At 51.0% G+C, this 20,928-nt stretch overlaps 1 protein-coding gene across 1 annotated transcript; it reads left to right on the top strand.

The window, feature by feature from the left end:
• The first annotated feature begins 2,780 nt into the window (after positions 1-2,780).
• On the top strand, positions 2,781-10,110 carry LOC146351887 (uncharacterized). Its single transcript, XM_084829630.1, has 4 exons — positions 2,781-3,569; positions 3,680-3,831; positions 5,996-6,294; positions 9,980-10,110. The coding sequence occupies exons 1-3, from the start codon at positions 2,781-2,783 to the stop codon at positions 6,039-6,041; spliced, it is 987 nt and encodes a 328-aa protein (XP_084685756.1). The 3' UTR covers positions 6,042-6,294; positions 9,980-10,110.
• The last annotated feature ends 10,818 nt before the right edge of the window (positions 10,111-20,928 follow it).

The raw sequence follows: 20,928 nt of genomic DNA, 5'->3' as shown, positions 1-20,928 counted from the left end.
TAGAAATGTAATAAATAAATAAAATTCAATTCTGGCAATAGTTATGATATTCAAAACCAGATCCCGCTCACTGTCGCCCACCATACCATTCAATTGAAAAGCACACTACATAGATTTAAAGCAGCCTTTCTTAACCGGGTGCTGTCCAGATGTGTTACAACTCCCATAATCCCGCAGCCAGTGTAGCCAACAGATGCCTGTCCAACCGGGCCTTCGAAACCATGACCTCTCTTAGCAGCTCATGCCTTTAATTACTTTGAGAGATTCTGCTTAAGAGGAACTTTTGATCTGAATGTACCTCCTAAAGTGAAAACCCACAGCTATTTTCCCTTCCCTCAGGGGACACAGCGAACTATGTACATTTTTTAAAAAATCCTTCTCTTCTTTCCCACACCCTTTTAAATGTTTGAAAATTGCCCACATATCATCCTCTTAATGTCACGCCCTGCCCCAAGGCTAACGTATCCAGATTCTTCAGCCCCCAGAGGGGATGGCAGTGTGGGTTATTTCACAACTTCTTAATACAAGGATGAACAGGTAAGAGGCGAGCTGCCATAACCCCTAAATGGCCAAGCTGTCGTCGTCGTGATCATCATTAGAATATAAGAAGAGCCCTGCTGGATCGCATCAAGGGTCCATCTAGTCCAGCATTCTGTTCACGCAGTGGCCAACCAGCTGCCCATAGGAAACCCACAAGCAGAACATGGGCGCAACAGCACCCTCCCGCCCATGTTCCCCAGCAACTGGTGCACATAGGCTCATTGCCTTTGGTACCGGAGGCAGCACATAGCCATCACAACTAGTAGCCATTGATAGCCTTCTCCTCCAGGAATTTGTCCAATCGCCTTTTAAACCCATCCAAATTGGTGGCCATCACTGGATCTTGTGGCAGTGAATTCCATAGCTGAACTATATGTAAAGGACTTCCTTTTATCTGTGCCATCAATGTGCATGACACTTTATAGAAAACATGAGGTCAAGTCCCCACATGTAGGACTTGATTAGAGTAGAAAAAAGAAAAAAGTGGGTACGAGCAGCAATGATGATGACGATGATGATAATTGGGGCAGGCCACAAATGCAGAACCATGTTGGCATAGGCCTTAAGCATTAAGTTAGTGGGAAGGGCCGTGGGTCAGTGGCACAGCCCCTGCTTTGCATGCAGAACGTCCCAGGTTCAATCCGATTTCGACCCTTTGCCCGTAGAAGGTCCCTGGCATTTCCAGGTAGGGCTAGGAAAGAATCCTGCCTGACACCTTGGAGAACTGTTGCTGCTAGTGTCGACAATACTGGGCTAGAGGGACTGAGTTGGGTCTGAGTGAGTATAAGGCAGCTTCCAACGTCCCGAAGTTAAGTGTCTGACCAACAAAGCTGTTAGTTAGTTGAAGCAGAGAGAGAAAAGTGGAGGTCATATGATGATATTGGGGGGAAATGTAGACTGAATGTAAGTATGATTTCAAGAACTGGATCTGTAGACCAAATAGTGCGTAGGGTGGAAAAAGGTAACAATTCCATCAAGCTCATCCAGCAGGGACTAAATAAATCTTTTCATCCCTTTAACTCTGTGGCCTTACGGTTGTTTTCAATAATAGGATTATGACGGCATTAGAAGAGATTAGCCATCGCAAGGGATAGATTTAACCAAAGGAAACATTCGGCTGCCAAGTTCTACAAACACAGGCTTGGGTTGATGGAGAAACAGGGAAGGGAGATCCCCCAGCTACCCAGTAAGGGTGTCACCACCCTATTATAGGCTTCAATTAAATGTGTGAGTTTTAATCAATTAAATATACATAAATTGGCATAGGAATATTCTCCTGGATGGGAAAAAGCATTGGGTTGGATCCAAAGAATTGCGAGCAAATGGAAAGTAGTCCACAAACACTTGCACAGGAGTTTGTGCTATGTCAGCCTTCCCGGACATAGGTGGCTGGGGCATGCTGGAAATTGTAGTCCAACACATCTGGAGGGCTCCAAGTTGGAGAACGCTACAGCGATTACCAATTTGTTTCTGGTCTAAATTCAGTGTCAGTCTCTAAAGCCCTAATGGCATGTGACCACGCAAGCACCACCACCTGTCGCGCCAGTCCAATGGAGAACTTTGTTCTGCTCCTGAGCCTCCCCCCGCTGCCTCAAGTGCAACAGGCGGGCTTTTTGGCTTTGGCACTCAGACTGCAGGATGGCCTCCCCAGACAGTGACACCTGGCGTCGTCAGTGCACACTTTCGGACAAGCAGAAAAGACTGTCTTATCCCAGCGAACATTTCAGAACCTAGTGTCTCTCTGAACCTGCCGATGGTTTTGGTTTTCATTCCTGTTTATTCAGTACAGTTGTTTGATATCAGCTTTTGCCAACCTGCTGCCTTCCAGAGGTGTTGGACTACAACTCCCATCCATGTGGGCAGGGGCCGATGGGAGTTGTAGTCCAACACCTCTGGAGCTTGGGGGGGGTCAATTTTGTATTGTTTACTTTAAAAAATATATAATTTCTTGTATGTCGCGTTGGGTGCATTTCATACAGGAGGACAGGGTATAAATTTGCTATTATTTACGAGTATTCGTTTCATCATCATCATCCATGCAGATCCTCTGGCTGAAAGGAAATGGCTTGCCTAGCAAATCCATGGCTAGGGCAAGATTTGAATTTGAACCAAGGACTCATTTGCCCCTAATTCTACAAGTGCTTCCGGATGGAGGGCTCCTTGCGTTGCCAACCAGGAGCCGTTGTGCAGCAATTCCACCTTTTTTTCCTTTAACAGATTTTCTGCAGTAAGGAAAAAAAATGGAAGAAGTGGTGGGAAAACGCGGGCGGGTTACGCGCGGAAGCCGTCGTTGCCCGGATGCCCCGTCCACTTCCATGGACGAGGCGAGGGAGGCGAGGCGAGGGGCCGCGAAAGCCTCGCCTGGGCGCAGTCCGCACGGCCAGCGCCGCTTCTGCGCCCTTCCCTTCCCTTCCCTTCCCCCGCAGAACAGAGCTCGGCTGGGCCGCCCCCTCCCAGGCTGCTTCCCCACCCCAAGTTCCGCTCGTGGCGCAGAACGGGTCCGCCGGACTTCTTCGCAGCCGGCGGTCGGGCAAACGACGGGGCGCAGAGCGGCGGCGGCGGCAGGGAGGCCGCCCACGCTGCAGGCCGCTCGGCTTCCCCAGCCCCGTCCCGCCCGGCAGCCCTCCAGCGCGAAGGTTCCCTGCGCCGCCGCCGCCCTCGCCAGAAGCCTCGCGGGGTTCGCCGCAGCAGCAGCAGCAGCAGCGAAGCTCGCGGCCGAGGGAGTCGCCGGAGGAGGCCTCCCCGCCGCCGCGGCCGCTCAGCGGGGCGCACGGAGCGGGCCGGCGCGCGCCCTGGGCCTCGAGGCGCGCGGGAGCCACGGAGAGGCGGCTCCCGAGCGCGAGGGGCGTCTGGCGGGGGCTCTGGACGGGGCTGTCCAGACGAGCCGCCGCATCAGACGAGCCGTCGACGGAGGCAGGCCGCCGCAAGGCGAACGCGGAGCCGCGCGGTCCGGCCCTGCGAGTTTCAGGGCAGCGCGAGGAGGTGCCGCTGAATTCAAGGCGAACGGCTCAGCTGCAGCAGCCCTTTCCGTGGCAACCTTCCCCCAGCAGGCGCCCTCCAGAGGCGTCAGACTACAGCTCCCATGATCCCCTGCCGGCTGGCTGGGGATTGTGGGAATTGTAGTCTGACGCCTCTGGAGGGCGCCAGCTTGGGAACGCTAACTCACTGCGTAATCCATAGGTCAAATACTTGCAGACATGTTATGATACAATCTCCAACCTGGTGCTGTCAGGATGTGCGAGACTACAGCTTCCAGATTCCCAGGCAGTATCCTAAGGATGTCAGGCTGGGGTAAGGAATCAAGCCTGATCAGTGTTTCGGAGTAGGTCAGGGGAGTCCTGGGTTCAAATCCCCCACTCATCCACAAAGCACACCAGTAGTTTTTTCTCAGCCCAACTAATTTACTGCACAGGGCCCTTGTTTGGATTAAAAGGCCTGTGGCGGGCACCTTGTCTTGAGCTCTTTGGACTGAAGGTGGGATAAAAATGTAATGCCCAATTCAGAAGGACAGAGCCCAAAAGGGACATTGCAATTTGGTGTCGAACTTCTTTCAGCCCAGGGGCTGAATTCAATTCTGCAGAAGTTCTTGGGGGCCACATTCCAGTGGTGGGCGGGGAAAAGAGGGTCAAAAGATCACAAATATAAGCATATTTTACTTTAAAGCTCTCACTATTAGCAACTATTGATTGACTGACTGATAGCATTTTTATACCACCCCATGGCTGAAGCTCTCTGGGAGGTTCACAACAATTAAAACCATAGAATACTACGTAAGATACATCAATGTTTAAACGTTTAAAACTACAGTATAAAAAAGTAAAAACCAAAATCAAACTGAGCAGCAATGCAAAGATTTAAGGGGCAGAGCCAGGGGGTGGGGGCGGGGCCTTCTGGGGAGATTTGGCCCAGGGGCTGGAGGTCCAACACCCCTGGTTGAGGTCGTGCTTTTGGAGCAATCGGAACAGTACACAGTATTTCAGTCATCATTACACCAACCTTGTTGCATACAGTGTCCCAGTTTACATGACACAACAGGCCCCCGTGGCTTCATTTAGCCATGGGGGCAGTCCTGTTGTGCTGGTGCCCGCGGGTTTCCATGTTGCATGGTGTTTGTGGGCGCCCTGGCTTGGTTTGCTGCCATGCGAACCCAGTGTCATGGGTTATTTGAGGGGGTGGGCAACCCGCAAATAACTCTAAAACAAGCTACGGGTTACTTTAGTTTTGTCTATTCCCTCAAACAACCCACAATGCCAAATTTGAATGACAGGGCAAGCTATGAGCGTGTCACCACTGCTTGCATAGTCAAAATGGTGGCCGGCGCACTCCACTAAGCCCTGTGGGGAAATTAACAGTGTCTGAGTGTGCGTCTGTGTGGGATACAAGCAGAGCAACAGGGGCTTATCTGCAGCCATCCTGAGGCTGAGATGTGAACCCACATTTACTTATAAATAAAACCCAGGTCACACTCAGTCGCCCCTTTATGCCAACTCTCAGTCCAATCCCTGCCCTAAGACATGGTATGTGGTACCTAAACCTTAGGTCTTAAAGGATCTTGGGGAGCACCTCCTCCCCTACATCCCAGTCCGCCACCTAAGGTCCTCTGAGGGCCCTCTGCTGCGGCTGCCTAACGTGAGACTGGCAGCCACACGCAAGAGGACCTTCCCCTTTGCCGCCCCTCGGTTGTGGAACGGCCTGCTGCTTGAAATGCACCTGCTGACCTCGCTGAAGGTTTTTAAGCTGGAATTAAAGACGCTGTTATTCCGGCAGGCCTTCCTTTTTTAGAACTCTTTTTGCTCTGTGCTGACTCTTATATACTGTTTTTATGCTGTATTGTTTTTACTGTTGGGTTTTTTGTTAAATTGTTTTTAACTTTGTACACCACCTAGAGTATGTGTATATAAGCGGGATATAAACTGAATATATTAGCCTTAGTGGAGGCTGGTGGCTGCAATGTCTGTGGGGCGGTGCATCCACTTTGGGTTTCAGTCAGAACCTGTCAGAACTCTAAGGAGCTATCCACAGTGTGGATCCACTGCTCCGCTGACATCGGCGCCACCAGCCTCCGCTGCGTAGCTCAGTGGCATTGCTCACGCTTTGCATGCAAAAGGTCCCAGCAGAGAGACACCTGTCCAAAATGCTGCAGAGCCGCTCCCACCGCAGACCAGCCTTCTCGAACCTGGTGCCCAAACCTGCTGGCTGGGAGGCACAGTCCAACACTTCTGGAGGGCGAAGCTGAGTTAGAGGGACCAGTGGTCTGCTGCCACCTAAGGCAGCTCCCAGCATCCCTGTTCCTCCCCAAAGGGGATTTGGCTACCATTAGTCAAATGCTTTCGACCCCCTCAAACCATCAGACGAACGGCGAAGCCTGCCGTCGCTGGCAATGGCAGGACGCGTCAGCAATAATATTGTGGTGCCCAAAGGGCTTTGCCTTCCTCATTTGTTTTGTGCTTCCCAGTTCCAAAGGTGAGAAGAGGATCCAGGGGACGCAGTGGCGGGTTTAGTCTATTTTGGATGAGAGCATGCTGATGGAAGAAGAGTACACGGGAGGCAAATCATCTCTGCGTGTGTGTGTCTGTCAGTTCAAGTGCACGCTTCTTTTTGCTGTCTCTCTGGCCCCTCCCCGCAGGAAGGATGTGTTTCTCCAAGCTCCTGCATTCCAACAGCTAGAGAGAGAGACCCAGCTATCAGGAGACCATGGAGGTGCAACCGGAGCCAACATTCGATTCTTTTTGACACCAAGTCAAAACTTAATGGGTAAGAAAGAAGTACAGTGGGATGGGAAACCTGCTAATCTGGATGGAGGTTTAGCTCTGATTCTGGATGGTGGGACACTCCCCCCCCCCAAGTTATGCAGTTTGGTAGTGCTTCTGGACTCGCCGCCATCTGTGGAGCCACAGGTAGCGTCATCTACCAGGAGTGCTTTTTAGCCAGCTTTGGCAGATTTACCCCATCTAGAGAGAGCTGATCTAGCCACAATGACGCATGCCTTGGTTACAGCCAGGTTAGATTACTGTAGCATGCTCTACGTGGGGCTGCCCTTGAAGATGATTCAGAAACTGCAACTGGTACAGAATGTGGAAGCTGGAACGCTGGTGCGAGCCAAGTGTTCAGATCAGATTACTCCTACCCTGTACTGTTTATAATACACTGGCTGCCTGTTAGTTTCCTGGCCCAACTCAAGGTGCTAGTTTTGGCCTTTAAAGTCCTAAATGGTCTGGGGCCACGTTATCTGAAGGACCGCCTACACCTGTATGACCCTGTCCAAGCATTAAGAACTGCATCAGAACTCCATCGTTAGGCTGGCAGGTACCGGAGATAGGGCTTTCTCAGTGGTGGCCCCAGCCCTTTGGAAGGCCCCACCGAGGGAGATACACATGGCCCAATCATGGCTAACTTTTTTTTAAAAGAACACCCTGAAGACTCATTTATTCCAGCCTGCATTTGCTTCAGAATGCTTCAGAATCATTAGCTGCTGCCGCTACTCCTGCATGTGAATTTAATTGTAATTCTATGTTCACGTTTTTGTAATGCAAGCTGGCTTGTGAGGGCTGTGTGCCCTGAAAGGATGAGAGCCAACATGGTGCAATGGTTAGAGTGTTGGACTAGGACTGACTGCAGAGATCCAGGTTCTAGTCCCCACTCAGCCATGAAGCTCCCTGGGTGACTTTGGGCCAGTCACTGACTTGCAGCCTAAGCTACCTCACAGGGTTGTTGTGAGGATAAAATGGAGGAGGAGGATTATGTATGCCACCTCAGGCACGTTGCAAGAGGAAAAAAGGTAGGATGTAACTGTAATAATAAATCATAGAATCATGGAATAGTAGGGTTGGAAGGGGCCTATACGACCATTGAGCCCAACCCCCTGCTCAGTGCAATATATAAGGCAGTTTAAAAATGTTCTAAATAAATAAGTAAATATATTTTAAAAAATTAGTAAATAAAGTGAACTTCTGGCATCATGCAGACAGATACCGGAACAAGGATCACACCGGACAGCCCGGCAATTTTGTCACACAATGGGGCATAGCTGATAAGAGGCCTGTGGGATATAGCCAGTGAAGCTGGTCAACTGCACACCTACATGGAGCAGAGAAAAAGGGAGGGGGCGTGTGTAGAGCCCATCCAGTTCAGTAGCCTGCTTCCAGCAGTGGGCAGCATGGACGCCTCTTGGAATCCTTCAAGTGGGGCACTGTTTATCTATTTTTAATATTATATAACTGCCCAATCACAAAAAATTCTCTTGCGGCGGGGAGGGTGGGAGGTTACAATTAAAAAATTAAAACTGTGAAACACAAAAATAGAACATGACAATCAAATCTAAACCAGATTAAAACCAGCGCAGAATATCAGTATAACAGATCTAAGAAGTACTAGTATAAGACTGAAAAGCCTGGGAAAATAAAAAGACCACCATGTCAGTGATAGACAAGCCTCCCTGAGGAGGCATTGCACAGCCAGGGTGCTACCACTGAAAAGGCCCTGTCTCTCACAGCCACTCACCACACCTCATTTGGGGAGGGCACCTAGAAAAGGGCTTCAGGTAACCTCAAGTTCCAGACAGGTATATCTGGAAGGAGGTGATCGTTCACACATTTAGGGTTCCCCCAATTCTTGAACTAAAGAAAATCAACAGTTGTTTTGAGATGCTTATTCTGAGGGGTTTTTTAGCCGACAAAAATTGATACAATGGTTCCACCTTCCCAAATCTGGTGCCCTTCAGAGGTGTTGGACTGCAACTCCCATCATAGCTGGGGGTGATGGAAGTTGTAGTCCAACAACTCTCAAGGCAGCCAAGTCACGGAAGGGTGCTGTGGTTTTAAAGTATAAGAGCTCTTTTCATATACAGGAGAACTATTGGCCACTTATATCCAATTGTCCAAGGAGTCTTTTAGGGGTAAACTGGAGGCTAATTTGCATTTTGCCAGGAAACCGAGCCCCCATCCCAACCACACTTGCCTGTGTACAGGGACCGCAGCTCCTGTGGGCTCGCACATTGATTTCAGTGGAAATGGCTGCAGGCAATTCTCTGCCGCATGCTCACAAGTGATAGTTTTTTCTCTCTCTCCTTTTTGTGTGTGGAAGACAAGTGGAGCTTAAAATGGAAGGCACCAAAGAGGACAGGCTTTGCAAGCAAATGCAGCCTTAGACAGACTGCTTTTCCAACAGCATCTGGCATCTGCTTACTTTGAAGTTGCCAAAGATTCGGCAGTATGGAATCTATTTTAGACTTTAGCAGTAGGAACATATGGGACTAGCTCTTAAAATGACACTTTTGTTGTGATTTGGCACCACAGATGAAAGGTTGCTATCATATGTTCTCTGGGCTTTGCTACACTAGGAGTTGTGGCCAGTATATATAGCCATTTTTAACACATATTGTCCATCTATGGCAACTTTATTCTCTTTTTTCTTTTGATAATCTAGATTAGGAAGCTGCCTTATTAGGAAGCTGTCAAGTTATTGTCCATCTGTCCCAGTATTGTCTCCTGTGACTGGCAATGGCTCATCAGGGTCTCAGGCAGAGAGGAGACCCATCAGCTGCTGTCCATGACCTTTAAAAACAAACCTGGAGATACTGGGGACTGAACCTGGAACCTTCTGCATGCTAAGTATGTGTTTCACCACTGGGCTACATTCCCTCTCCATTGAATGTGGAGTTGGCAGCTACCCGAGTGCTCAACCTTGGACCCAGATGTCATTACAAACAATCTGTTTGTTATCTGAAGAGGGTGGGTTACCTGAAGGCTCATTCTCCTTCCACATATATCTGTCTGGACCCTAACGTTATCCTCAGAGGCTCTTCTCTAGGTGACACTGCTGCATGAAGTGAGGCAACTAAGGACAGCCTTTTCACTGGTGGCACCCTGGTTGTGGAATGCCCTCCCTAGAGAGGCTCACCTGGCTGGCACCTATGCTGTGGTCTTTTTGGCACCACATGAAGTCAGTTTTATTTGCCCAGGCTTTTCCGTCCTTCAGTTTTAAAAATTGTATTTGCACTGCTGCTGGATTTTACTCTGGTTTTTACATTCGTTTATTCTGTTTTAAATGTAAAGTTCTTAGATTATGTTTTACTACATTATTGTGCTTTATGGTTTTAAGTTTTGTAATGCAAGTTTTAAAATATATTACAAAATGATTGGCCACAGGACTTGCTCTTGATTGTTTTCTGCAATATTTAAACTTCTAAAATACATAGTTCTCCATCCTCACTGTAAGTTTGTGATGTCAGGCTTATGACAGGACTCAAGCCTTGTCTGCTTTCTTCCACCCACAATTGTTAAACCAACTTGTGGTGGAATTGCTCCTGTGCTCATTTCAGAGTCTGCATGGAGATCACTTGATTGCTGAATGTGTGGACAGACTGACTCTCCAGTAAGAACCACGGGCAGCTGCCAGGGTCCCAGGACCCCTGCCTGGAGCCCCTTAATTTTATTTTCAGATTAACATCCTTGACCAACGCCAATGCATTTCCTGCACGCAGACTGAATTAGCCTACGCCAGCGCTCTCACTTGTCTCTCTCTCTGTTGCCCTTGTCCAATCCGTCTTGCAAATAAATGTTATCAGATGTTTGCCCGGCTATTTTTCACCTGACCATGCTGCTTTTCTGTTTTGTTTGGAGCATTTGCTGGGTGTTCCCGCACTTGCCAAGACAAAGCATCTAGAGACTGATTTATCACAGCCTGACCTTTCCTAGGCAAGAAGAGGCAACTACATCAGATTGCAAGCAAAGCCACTAGTGACTACATCGGATTCAACATGATTACTATAGCTGGGGAAGGCACTTAATGTAGCAGATCCATCAAGGAAGTCACCAGCATCCACACACGCACAGAAAAAGTGCGGTACCATGGGTTGGCCATCCCGGCAATCAGGACAGAAGGACCTGACTAATCTTGGATGGGATGAAACTCCCCTAGAGGACCCTGTGTGCAGCTTGGGGGTGCTCCTGGACACTGCCCTGTCAGTGGACGCACAGGCGGCTTTGGTGTCCAGCAGTGCCTTTTACCAGCTATCGGCTCTTGCCTCACTTACCCATGCTCTAACCCAGGGCTGGGCAACTTGTGGCCATCCAGAAGTCGTTGGCCTGCAACTCCCATCAGCCCTAGCCAGCGTAGCCAATAGTGAGGGACCATGGGAATTGCAGTTCAACAACATCTGGAAGGCCACAAGTGCCCTCCAGGTTAGCCTACTGCAGGGCTCGGCAACTTGTGGCTCTCCAGATGTTGCTGGACTGCAACGGCCGTGATCCCTCACCATTAGCTATTTTGGCTAAGGCTGATGGGAGATGTAGGCAAAAACATCTGGAGGGCCACAACGTGTCCACTCCTAGACTACTATAGTGTGCTCTACCTGGGGCTGCCTCTGAAGACAGTTTGGAAACTTCAGCTGGCAAAGAATGCAACTGCCTGGATGTGGGTGAGGGGGAAGCGAATAGAATGTGCAGCACCAATTCTGTGTTGGTGACATTGCTGGTCAGTGTGTTTCCAGGTCCAATTCAAGGTGCTGGTTTGAGTCTATAAAGCCTTAGATGGCTTGGGTCCAGTCTACTTGAACTGCCTACACCCATACCATCCTGCCTGGGCATTACGATCTGCCTCAGAGGCCCTGGTCATAGGCCCACCGGTAAGTTCCATTTGGTTGGCGAGCAGGAGAACCAGGCCCTTTTCAGTGGTGGCCCCCGACTGTGGAGCTCCTTCCTCACTGAGGCACGTATAGCTTCAATGTGGGCAGTTTTTGTTTTACAAAAAACACACACAACAGGTTTTAAAACCCATTTATTCAAGGCTGCTTTCTTGTAAGCAGTTTTGAAGTTAATGAGCTGCTTAATGGAGTGGGTACTCCCTATTAGTTTCAGAATGCTGTCATTTTTTAACCGACTCACATTTTATAATTGGATTTTGTGCCACTGTTGTCTGGTTCTGCTGCATTTGTTTTTATTGTACGTTGTGTCGTTATTTACGGAGGCGAGTCTCCTTGCCAGGACTCTGCCCTAAACGGGTGGGCGACCTGTGGTGCTCCAGGGGCAGCTGGGCGGCAGCTCCTAGGGTCCCTCCCCGCTGGCTGGGCTGGCTGGGGCTGACAGAAGTGACAGTCCCACGACACCTGCGGGGCCGCCCGCAAGTTGCTCGCCTCTGTACTAAAAGTTGCCCTATAAATACTGCTACAAATAAATAATGCTGCGGATTCATCAGCCAAGGCAGTAGCCCACGCACACACAGACTCCCACGCGCAGGGGCTGTTTTCTGCTCAGATCCACCTCCTTGCTTGTGCTTCATCTCCTAGCCTTTCTCAGCCACCAACTGTTCCTTTGTCTTGCCAATCCTGAAACCTCTTCCTCCTCACTCCATCCCGCCCTGTTCAGACTGCTTTTTTGGAGCTGGCCTCCGCTTGGCTTCCAGTTAGATCCCAAGCGAGGGACCCAAGCAGAGGTGAGATCCACCCAGGAGGTATTTCTCTGGTCCTACAGAGAAGCTCCAAACCCTTCCATGGCATGCAGGGCCAGCGTCAAAGGTAGGCCTGGTCGGGCACCTGCCAAGGGTCCACACCCCAGCAGGGGCCCACTGACAGGAGCCTCCTGGAGTGGCTCCTCCTCTTCCCCATGGCAACCTGCTTGTTCCGCTGCCTCTCATTCTGACCCAGACAACAGCGGTGGTGGTACAGAGGAGCAGGAGACGCCACGGCCTGCTTGCTCCCTGGCTCTCTGCCTGCCAAACAAGCAAGACACAAAGACGGGGAGGTGGGTGAGGAGGAACAGCAGCTGGAGACAAGAGCAGTGAGAAGGTGGACTCACTGAGGGAGGGGCCCATGCAGGGTGTCTTGCCCAAGGCCCCCCAAACCTGGATCTGGCACTGACGGCACAATTCTGGAAGGGTTCAAAGAGAGCTTTGCAATGGCATACCAAAAGCTGAATCCTACACACACGAGCCAGTGTATGCAACCGGCTCAGCATGGGCCAGGAGGCAATGACCACCGCAGGCTTCTTCCCCATCCCCCCCACAAGCGTAGCTGATAGCACAGAGAGACCTGACAGCCTTGCGTTCGCGTAGCCCATCAAGCAGCGGCAGGACAAATGCAGAAGATACAGCTGTGCATGTGTTTGTGGGAGGGGAGCGAGCTGCTAGGATTCTAGCATCCTGACCAATTCATCTGAGATCTGGGGAAAGCTCTAAGCAATGGGATCTGTGGGTGCCTGATGGCAGGGAAGAAGATGCTCTCCCCTCAAGGTTTAAAGTCCATGCCCAGCAACCATAGTCTTGTGACTAGTTTTCTGTGAAGCTGCCTCTGAGCAGATGCAGAGCGCCCTTTCTCACAGCTTCCACTGAGCCCAGCATACCAGATTTTAGAAACGGCTTATGCCAAAGGCACTGAACCACCTGACCCACATCACTCTCCATCTGCCTTTAAATACCAGCGTCTGGGTGCAACGGCGGCTCCACCAGCTGCCTCTGGGTACTTGAAACCAAGTTTAGAAATGAGAGCGGCGAACGTGCTGCCCGTGGGGTGCTGAGGGAGTCTCGTTTTCCCAGCTGCTGCCAAGCGGGCATATTCAGCTGTTGCGGACTGGCAGGAGCCCAAGCAGGCCTGCAGTGGATAAGCGTCAGTCAGGTATCAGGTGGCTTTAAACGAAGTCCCGCTCAATCCGACCGAAGGGCTTTCTCGGGCGCTCACCGCTCTTGGTGCTGGGCGTTCTCAGCACCAAGGAAAGCCTGTGCACCTAGACTAACGCATGCAGCCCATGTCAATGTTGCATTTGTTTGTGTAATTTACTGCGATAGCAAGATTGGGATGCTGCAAACTTTTAAAGGATCTTGGCAAGAACCCAGGAGGCAACGAAAGAGGGAAAACCTGGAAGGATTCCCAGATTACCACTGAGGCACAGGAGAGGCCGTAGCTCCATGGCAAAGCCCTACTTTGCATGCAAACGGTCCCAGGTTCGATCCCTGGCATCTCCAGGTGGGGCTGGAAAAACTGCTGCCTGAAGCCCCAGAGAGCTGCTGCTGCCAGTCAGTGTTGACAATACTATGCTCAAGGGACCCATGGTCTCACCATGGGTACAAGGCAGCTTCCTATGTTCCTAGGAGCCATGAGTGTTAGGAGCCACGGTGACAGGCACGTATTTAACCAGCAGTGGTCTAGGCCCTTTCTTCCTGAGCAGCGACCCCCCCTGCCCCAGTCCTCTCTGGCTGCAATTAACAATAGAGGCTTTTTAAAAGCCGAAAGGCAGCATAGTGGGGAAAGGGGAAGCGGGGAAAATTTCCCAGAGGTTGGAGATAAGAGATTTCCCCAGCTGAAAACCTCTTATCTCTGCCCAGCTGCTGATCAGAAATAAGAGAATTTTGTCTGGGGGTGGGGAGAAGCTGGGGGGCTGGATGAGGACCCACGCAGACCATATCCGGCCCATGAACTGCAGCTTCCCATCCCTAGACCCTAGGGCAGTTTTCCCCAGCCTAGGACCCATAGCTGGCTGGGGACTGCTGGGAGTTGTAGCCCAATACATCTGGAGGACACTGGGTTGGGGAAGACAGCTCTAGGGAGCGGCAGCTTGATCAGAGGAAAGAGCTGGATCCCCCCTACCTAGCCAGAAGCAAAGTCTGTGACAGATCAGAAGCAAACATCTACGGCAGGAGAAGCGCCCGGGAGGCTTAAGCTCCGTGGCAAAGCACACGTGATGCATTCAGGAGGGTCCTCTACATTCAGTCTTCCGCTTAAAGATTTTCAGGTAGCCAGGATGGAAAAGGTCTCCCTCGGCCCAGAACCCTGAAGAGCTACTGCCAGTCAGATGATTCAATTCTGGCTTAGATGGACCAAGAGAGTTCAATTCAAAGCCTGCCCCCTCTCATGGGAGCATAAGTTGACCCTGGGGCAATTCATAGAGGCAATTTCTTCACTAATCCCCCAGCCTCACACAAGTGGAAACAAAACCTCAGCACTGCTTGACTCTCTACATGGGACAGGTTGGGGCTGCAATTACATTTTATTACAACATTTGAAAAACCATCACAAATTAGGGCTGAAAAACACGGCAACAGAGAAAACCGTGGACTGCAACAATTTAACACTGGTGTCTAAATTCTCAGTAAACAGTGAGTGGACAAAGGATGGCAATCCCAGAGAGAAGGGCTGGGGTGGCATCCTTCCAGGAGCTCACATTTCCATCCCATGTGCAGGAGAGGTCCCCAGTGGACAGGACAGTGACCCAGGTTACCCCTCTCCACCCCCTATGCCAGCAAATTTTGTGTGCCTGGAAGCACTGGAGAAAGCTGCCAGAAAGGACAAAAGGCCACAGTTGCACTTTGTGCAACCAAGACACAGCATGGTGCGTTCACTCCGTGTGGCCTCCACAATGGGCATGCTTGCTGGGCAAATGCCATTAGAGGACAAAAGAGGACCAGCAGTCTCAGCTGCACAGGGAGAAAAGAAATAAACACATCTGCACTGTGAGGGACAGTTGCAGGAAGGATGATGCGCTCCTAGAAGCAAGGTGACCAAATCAGGGATTCAAGGTGACCCTTTCTCCCATCTCCAAAGATGCAAGCTGTCCACATTATCCATGCTTGTTAACACCCTCAATGCTGTAAAGCTTTTGGAGACCTGGACAACTTGTGACTCAACCATCGTGGCTGGCCAGGTGCTCAACTATTTCTCCAGTGTTGCAGTTCAAGGCAGGTAGCAAGAATGGGAGATGTGTGAAAGCTTTCTGTGGGCTGCCATTCACCAGTGGAAGGGCAGCAATTGACTGAGCAGATCACACAAGTGGTGTTGAAGGCCTTTTCTAAGCATGTGGATAGCACATCTAGGACACCCTGCTCTGAGGGCTCCCAACACCACCTGCCCCCGCCCAAACAAAATCTACCTATCATCTATCCCTCTGTGACCTGCATACCTTAAGAACTATCTCCTAATCTCCATGATAACAATCTCTTAGCTCTATCGAAGGAGTGGGAAAGCAGCAGAGACTTGTGGGCCTCCTATCAAGGAACAGAATTTTATAAACAAGGTGTTAGTCCTCTTGGTTGCCATCAAGCAGCTTGGAAATACAAGGTCAATGCCTAGGGAAGCCTCAGCACCTAGAGGGGTGGCTGGCCAAGGCACTGAGTGGTCAGGGGCTCGTACAGCTCCGCTAACTTTCTGCAACAGCTACTTCTCCATTTGCAGAGGTGGGCCTTGGATCCCTGTCTCCCTGTTCCAAGTCTAATTCTCACTGGCACTCTAGCTTATCTGGTATAATAAGGCACTGCTGAACCCAGGACGGTGGCCAAAGGGCTCCCACACCCCATTCAGAAAGGCACAGCCAAACCTGTCTTTCACTTGGATCAAATACATACTTGCAGTCTGTACCTAAACCTTCACTCACTTTGTTCCTGCAGCCTTCAGCAATTACAGCACTACAGGGGGAACTGGCAGATGGGGAGATTAGAGGGTTTCTCAACAACGCAGCCCACCTCTTAAAAACATTACAGTCATTTAACACTCTGGACACCTAATTAGAACGAGACAAGAGTCTGAGGAGAACCGCTCATCCTCAGATCTTGCTTAAAATGCACATGTATTATTGCCGCATGGCACTGCAAGTCCCATTCATTCGAGCGAGGCCTGTGGAGTTGTTGTTCCCAATTGATTTTGCCCAGTGTGCAGTCAGGGACTGTTATCCATTAACAGCGCTTAACTCCTCTGGGGCAGAGTGCAGAGTGGGACTGCCAGCCAACCCAATGCACATTTACTTGGAAGTAAGTCCTGCTGTGGGCAATGGAGCTTGCTCGTAGGTGTGTGCATAATCATTTCACAGGCTGTGAGCCTCTTGTATTAGAACCGCAGAGCTGGTGAACACTGGAGCCTGCAAACGAGGCTCCACATGGCGAGAAGCCTCTGGGTGACTGTAGCAGCCAGCAGGTCTGGCAGCTGCCAGAGCCACCTGCAGCCACCCCCTCCCAGCGCCACCATCGCTCACCCACTCCCTCAGGCATCTGACAGCAGGGCCTGGCTTTTTCTCGTAGCAAGAAGAAATGAGCTCGACTTTCACACTCCTCTGTCCTGCAAGAATACGCAGGTGCTAGCGGAGTGCATGGCAGATGGGGAAGCAGCCCTGAGAAGGTGCTCTACGTGGAAGGAGGAAGTGGGGAGGGAGACATTTTCTGATAATACTAGAACCCAAAGGGGACATATCCCATGAAGCTGATTGGCGGGAGATTCAGGCCAGGCAACGGGAAGGGCGTCTTCATGCAGCGCAGAGCTGAACTATGGCATCCACAGGGTGTAGTGATGGCCGCCAATTTGCATGGCTTCCAAAGGAGGTTGGACAAATTCCTGGAGGAGAAGGCTCCTAGCCCTGATGGCTCTATGCTCCCTCCAGTATCAGAGGCAGAATGCCTGTGTACACCTGTTGCTGGGGAACGTGGGTGGGAGGGTGCTGTGGCACTCGTGTCCTGCTTGTAGGTTTCCCAGGGGCAGCTGGTCGGCCACTGGAGTAGGTGGGCCCTTGGCCTAGTCCAGCACAGCACTTAAGTTCTTCCGAGCTTCAGTGGGGGTGACTGCAGCACCTGTGGGAGCCACGACCTGCTACGTCATCCAGAGGCTTCTCGCTCTGTGGAGGCTGTCTGAGGGCTCCTACGTGAACCAACCAGGACACAGCCTGGGCAGACGGCTCAGCCTCACCAAGTGAGCCTTCTTCATTTTTCGCCAGCGGTTCTGAATTCCAGTCCATCTGGACAAATAGTCAGGGGGCTAATTTGTTTGCTTTAATTGCACTGTCAATATGCATTTACCCACAGCCCGTGTCTATCTTTTTTGGGTGGTAGCTTCTCCCTTCCCCCAGTTTAACTTGTGTCTGAGAACTTTTCTATGTGAAGCAGTTAATCTGAAGCAGTTAATGAGAGAGGCTCATTGTCCATCCCGGATGAGGCTGTGCTCCCTCTGAAAGATCAGGTCCGCAGCTTGGGGGTGCTCCTAGGCCCGTCATTGTTGCTGGAGGCCCAAGTGGCCGCTGCGGCTCGGAGCGCCTTTTACCAGCTTCAGCTGGGTTGCCAACTACAGCCTCTCCTGGACAGGGGTAGTTTGGCCACAGCAGTACAGGCGGTACAGGCGCTAGTAAGCTCAAGACTGGGGTCTATGCACTCTCTGTGGGGCTGCCCTTCAGGCTGCTCCGGGAGCTGGAGCTAGTGCAGAACACAGCAGCTGGGCTGTGGTCGGGAGCTGCCCAGTTCCAGCATCCATCTCCTTTGCCGAGGGAACTGCGCTGGCTGCCTATCCGCTACCGGGCCAGGTTTAAGGTTTTGGTGCTAGCGTACAAAGCCCTAAACAACTTGGGACCAGGATACCTGAGAGGGAGCCTTCTCCCTTACCAACCTGCCTGGTCACTGAGGTCATTGGAGGGCTTGCTCGTGGTGGTTCCACATGGACCTATGGCCTGATTGGAGCCCACCCGGAAAAGAGCCTTCAGTGTGGCGGCCCCCTTTCTTTGGAACTCCCTGCCCCTGGAGGTCTGGCAGGCACCAACACTATGTTGTTTCCAGCACCTCCTGAAAACAGCTCTGTTCCTGGAGACATTCCTTAAGCGACCAGTTATGGTTTCTATTGGCATTCTGTTGATTTTTAAAAGCATGATTATAATGGTGGATTTTAATCTTTTTATTCTTTCACTGTTTTATATTTTATGTTCACCGCTCTGAAATCTGTTCTAGATATGGAGCGATACATAAATATTGTTCATCATCACCATCGTCATCAGCTGTCAATCCGCTGAATCTATTTTCGGTTTTTTGGCAGAATTTGAGATCCGAGCACTACACAAGGAGCGTTCCCTTTCCTGCTTTTCCACAACATAACCTCCAAGTGGCACTGTGGTGTAGCAGAATAGTGCAAATACACAAGAGGAAATCATGCTTTCTTTCACTTTCACAATTAAATGCTGCATTTTCCCTGCTCTAGAAAAAAAACTAGCAGAAAGTGCTGGTTAAATACAGAAGTGAACCTGTAGGGTCACAACACCATCTAAAGAATCTATGAACAACCATGAGTAGGGAATGACAAGTGCACAATAAAAGCCTCATGTAGAAAAACCCTGAAGCTCAACTTATACCCAGTTTTGTAACTGAAATGACAGACATTCACCTCAGCAAATTAAATGCTGGATCTGTTGTCAGTTCTGCCTCCCTGCACCTGCTCCAGGCCATCCACCCACCTGCCTCTTTATTTTAAAAACACCACATGGGCACCCATGCATGTATTGGTTTGTTTGTCGCCTTCTAATTTTTAAAATTTTATTTTAAAGGAAGCGATTTAAGATTGCAACACTGCTTGGGGGAGAAAGGCTTTCTTAGTGACATACAGGCAACAGCCATTCAGAGTCACCCACAGCCATACTTTAAACTTGCAGACCCATTTCCCCGCCCCCCCCCCGACCTCAGTCCTGGAGAGAACACGTATATTTAGATCAGCTTTCCTCAAGCTGGTGCCCTCCAGATGTGTCGGACAACAGCCAGATCCTGGGAGTTGTAGGGCACCAGGTTGGGGAAGGTGAATTTAGATTTAACACAATGCGAGTGCTTTCAGAACAGCCCAACACCCTACAATACAGTATCTGTCTTCACTCTCTCCCCCCCACCCCCCACATGCCCCCTACAAATATGAAGGACCAAGATATTTTGTGCATTGCATTTAAGCAACAAAAAGAGAGTAGACGTATGTCTTTTGAAGTGTTTGACAGATACCTTCTCTACTTTTTGCTTCCAGTGCCAATTCTGGCAAGCAAAAACTAGAGTAGGTCAGCTTCTTTCCCCTCCTGTCTAAGGGGGCAGGGGTGGCGGTTCTGCCTGCAAGACCGGTGTGGTGGGGTGGGCCAGCAGCATTTCCCTGTCAAATCATATGGAGGGGGGAGATAAACTCTACACTGACAGTCCTCACCTTTTTGGACCTGTGGGCACATTTAGGGATTTGAGAAACTGTTGTAGGCACCACCACAAAATGGCTCCCACGGAGGATGTGGCTAGTCACATACAGGCTGCAGTGGGGGCCTGGCTAGTCAAAAGTGAGCTAAAGAGGAGCAGGGGAGAGAAATAGTGACACTAGAGGCTGGGAGGAGGAGGAAATAGCAAGGCAAAGGGGTAGCAGGGAGAGAAAGAACAAGGCTAGAGGCTGGGATGGGGAGAAGCAGCAAGGTAAAGAGGGAAGGAGAGAAATAGTGATAGTTGAGGCTGGGTGAGAAGGAGAAACAGCAAGGCAAGGGAGTAGAGGGGAGAGAAAGAACAAGCTAGAAAGGGAGAGAAAAAAGACTGCCCTAACACTTTCCAAGGTTTTTCTTGAAACAATTTTTTGAAGGGGGCAGGGAGGGGAGAGTTTTGCAGGTGCCCTCACAGGTTCCTGCAGGCACCATAGTAACCACAGGTGCTGTGCTGGGGACCCCTGCTCTACACAATCCTTCCATTTCCCCCTGAGGGGTGTAAAACCTCAGGGGCCAAATCCTGCCCTCCTGAAGTCCCAATCTGGCCCTGCAAGTTCCCTCAGATGGCCAAACTCACTTTCCCTGTCCCCGCATCCCCCACCAGTCATTCGGTGGTTTCCCAGCTTTTGCATGTTTTTTCCCGGAAAGGTTGAAATGCCTCTCCTTGGGCTGGCAGTAAGAGCTTTAAGCTAGAATAGGCTGCTGTTGTTGGTATTGAGGCCCCGCCCACCACTGGAATGTGGCCCCGAGAGCTTCTCTGAAATGGGATTCAGCCCTTAAGGCTGGAAGAGGTTTCGCACCCCGTCCTATTCCGACAGTAAGACAGCCTAGAGATACGGCACGAGCTCTTGTCCGCCACAAATTCTGCAACGGAGCCGAATCGGCCCCGGGCTCTGCAATTTGCAGAAACATCACAGTGTTCCACCCACCCATATCTGTACAGCCAGGATGCTTAGAGAGCGGGGAGTGGAATGGACACCTCCCGCCCCCAGGAACGGAGCGCAAACGGTCCAGTCCCCGACAACTCCACTGAAAAGGTGAGCTGGTAGCAGGTGATGGGAAACGCTTTCTCCACTGGAGACCGCTGCCAGTCGGAAGACGCCATCCCGGTACAAAGCTTCTTCCTAGGCCCCCCACCCCTGCACTCAACAAGCACCGCACCTTGCGGCGACTGCCAGGCCTGGCTCCTCGTGCGCGAAAACAGGCCGGAACAGGTATCCTGGATTCACGACCGCGGAGCCAAAGCACGCACGTTTCTGCAGGATCTTGCCTCGCACAGCCTTCTTCAGCCTGGGGCCCTCCCGCCGTTTTGGACTTCGGCCCCGGCCGGCGCAGCCCGCGCCGGGAGCGCCGCGAGCTGTCCGAACGGCGGGGGGCGCCGGCCGGGGAAGGCCCTGCCAGCGCCGCCGCACTCGGGATTTAACCGCAGGCCCAGGCTGAGCTTTCCAGG

This window comes from Heloderma suspectum, chromosome 2 (assembly GCF_057233095.1).
Source record: "Heloderma suspectum isolate Gila_16-S chromosome 2, 16-S_ref, whole genome shotgun sequence".
NCBI classification, from domain to species: Eukaryota; Metazoa; Chordata; class Lepidosauria; order Squamata; family Helodermatidae; genus Heloderma; species Heloderma suspectum.
The sequence above is the reverse complement of the archived record's forward strand: the minus strand, read 5'-3'. Positions and strand labels throughout refer to the sequence as shown.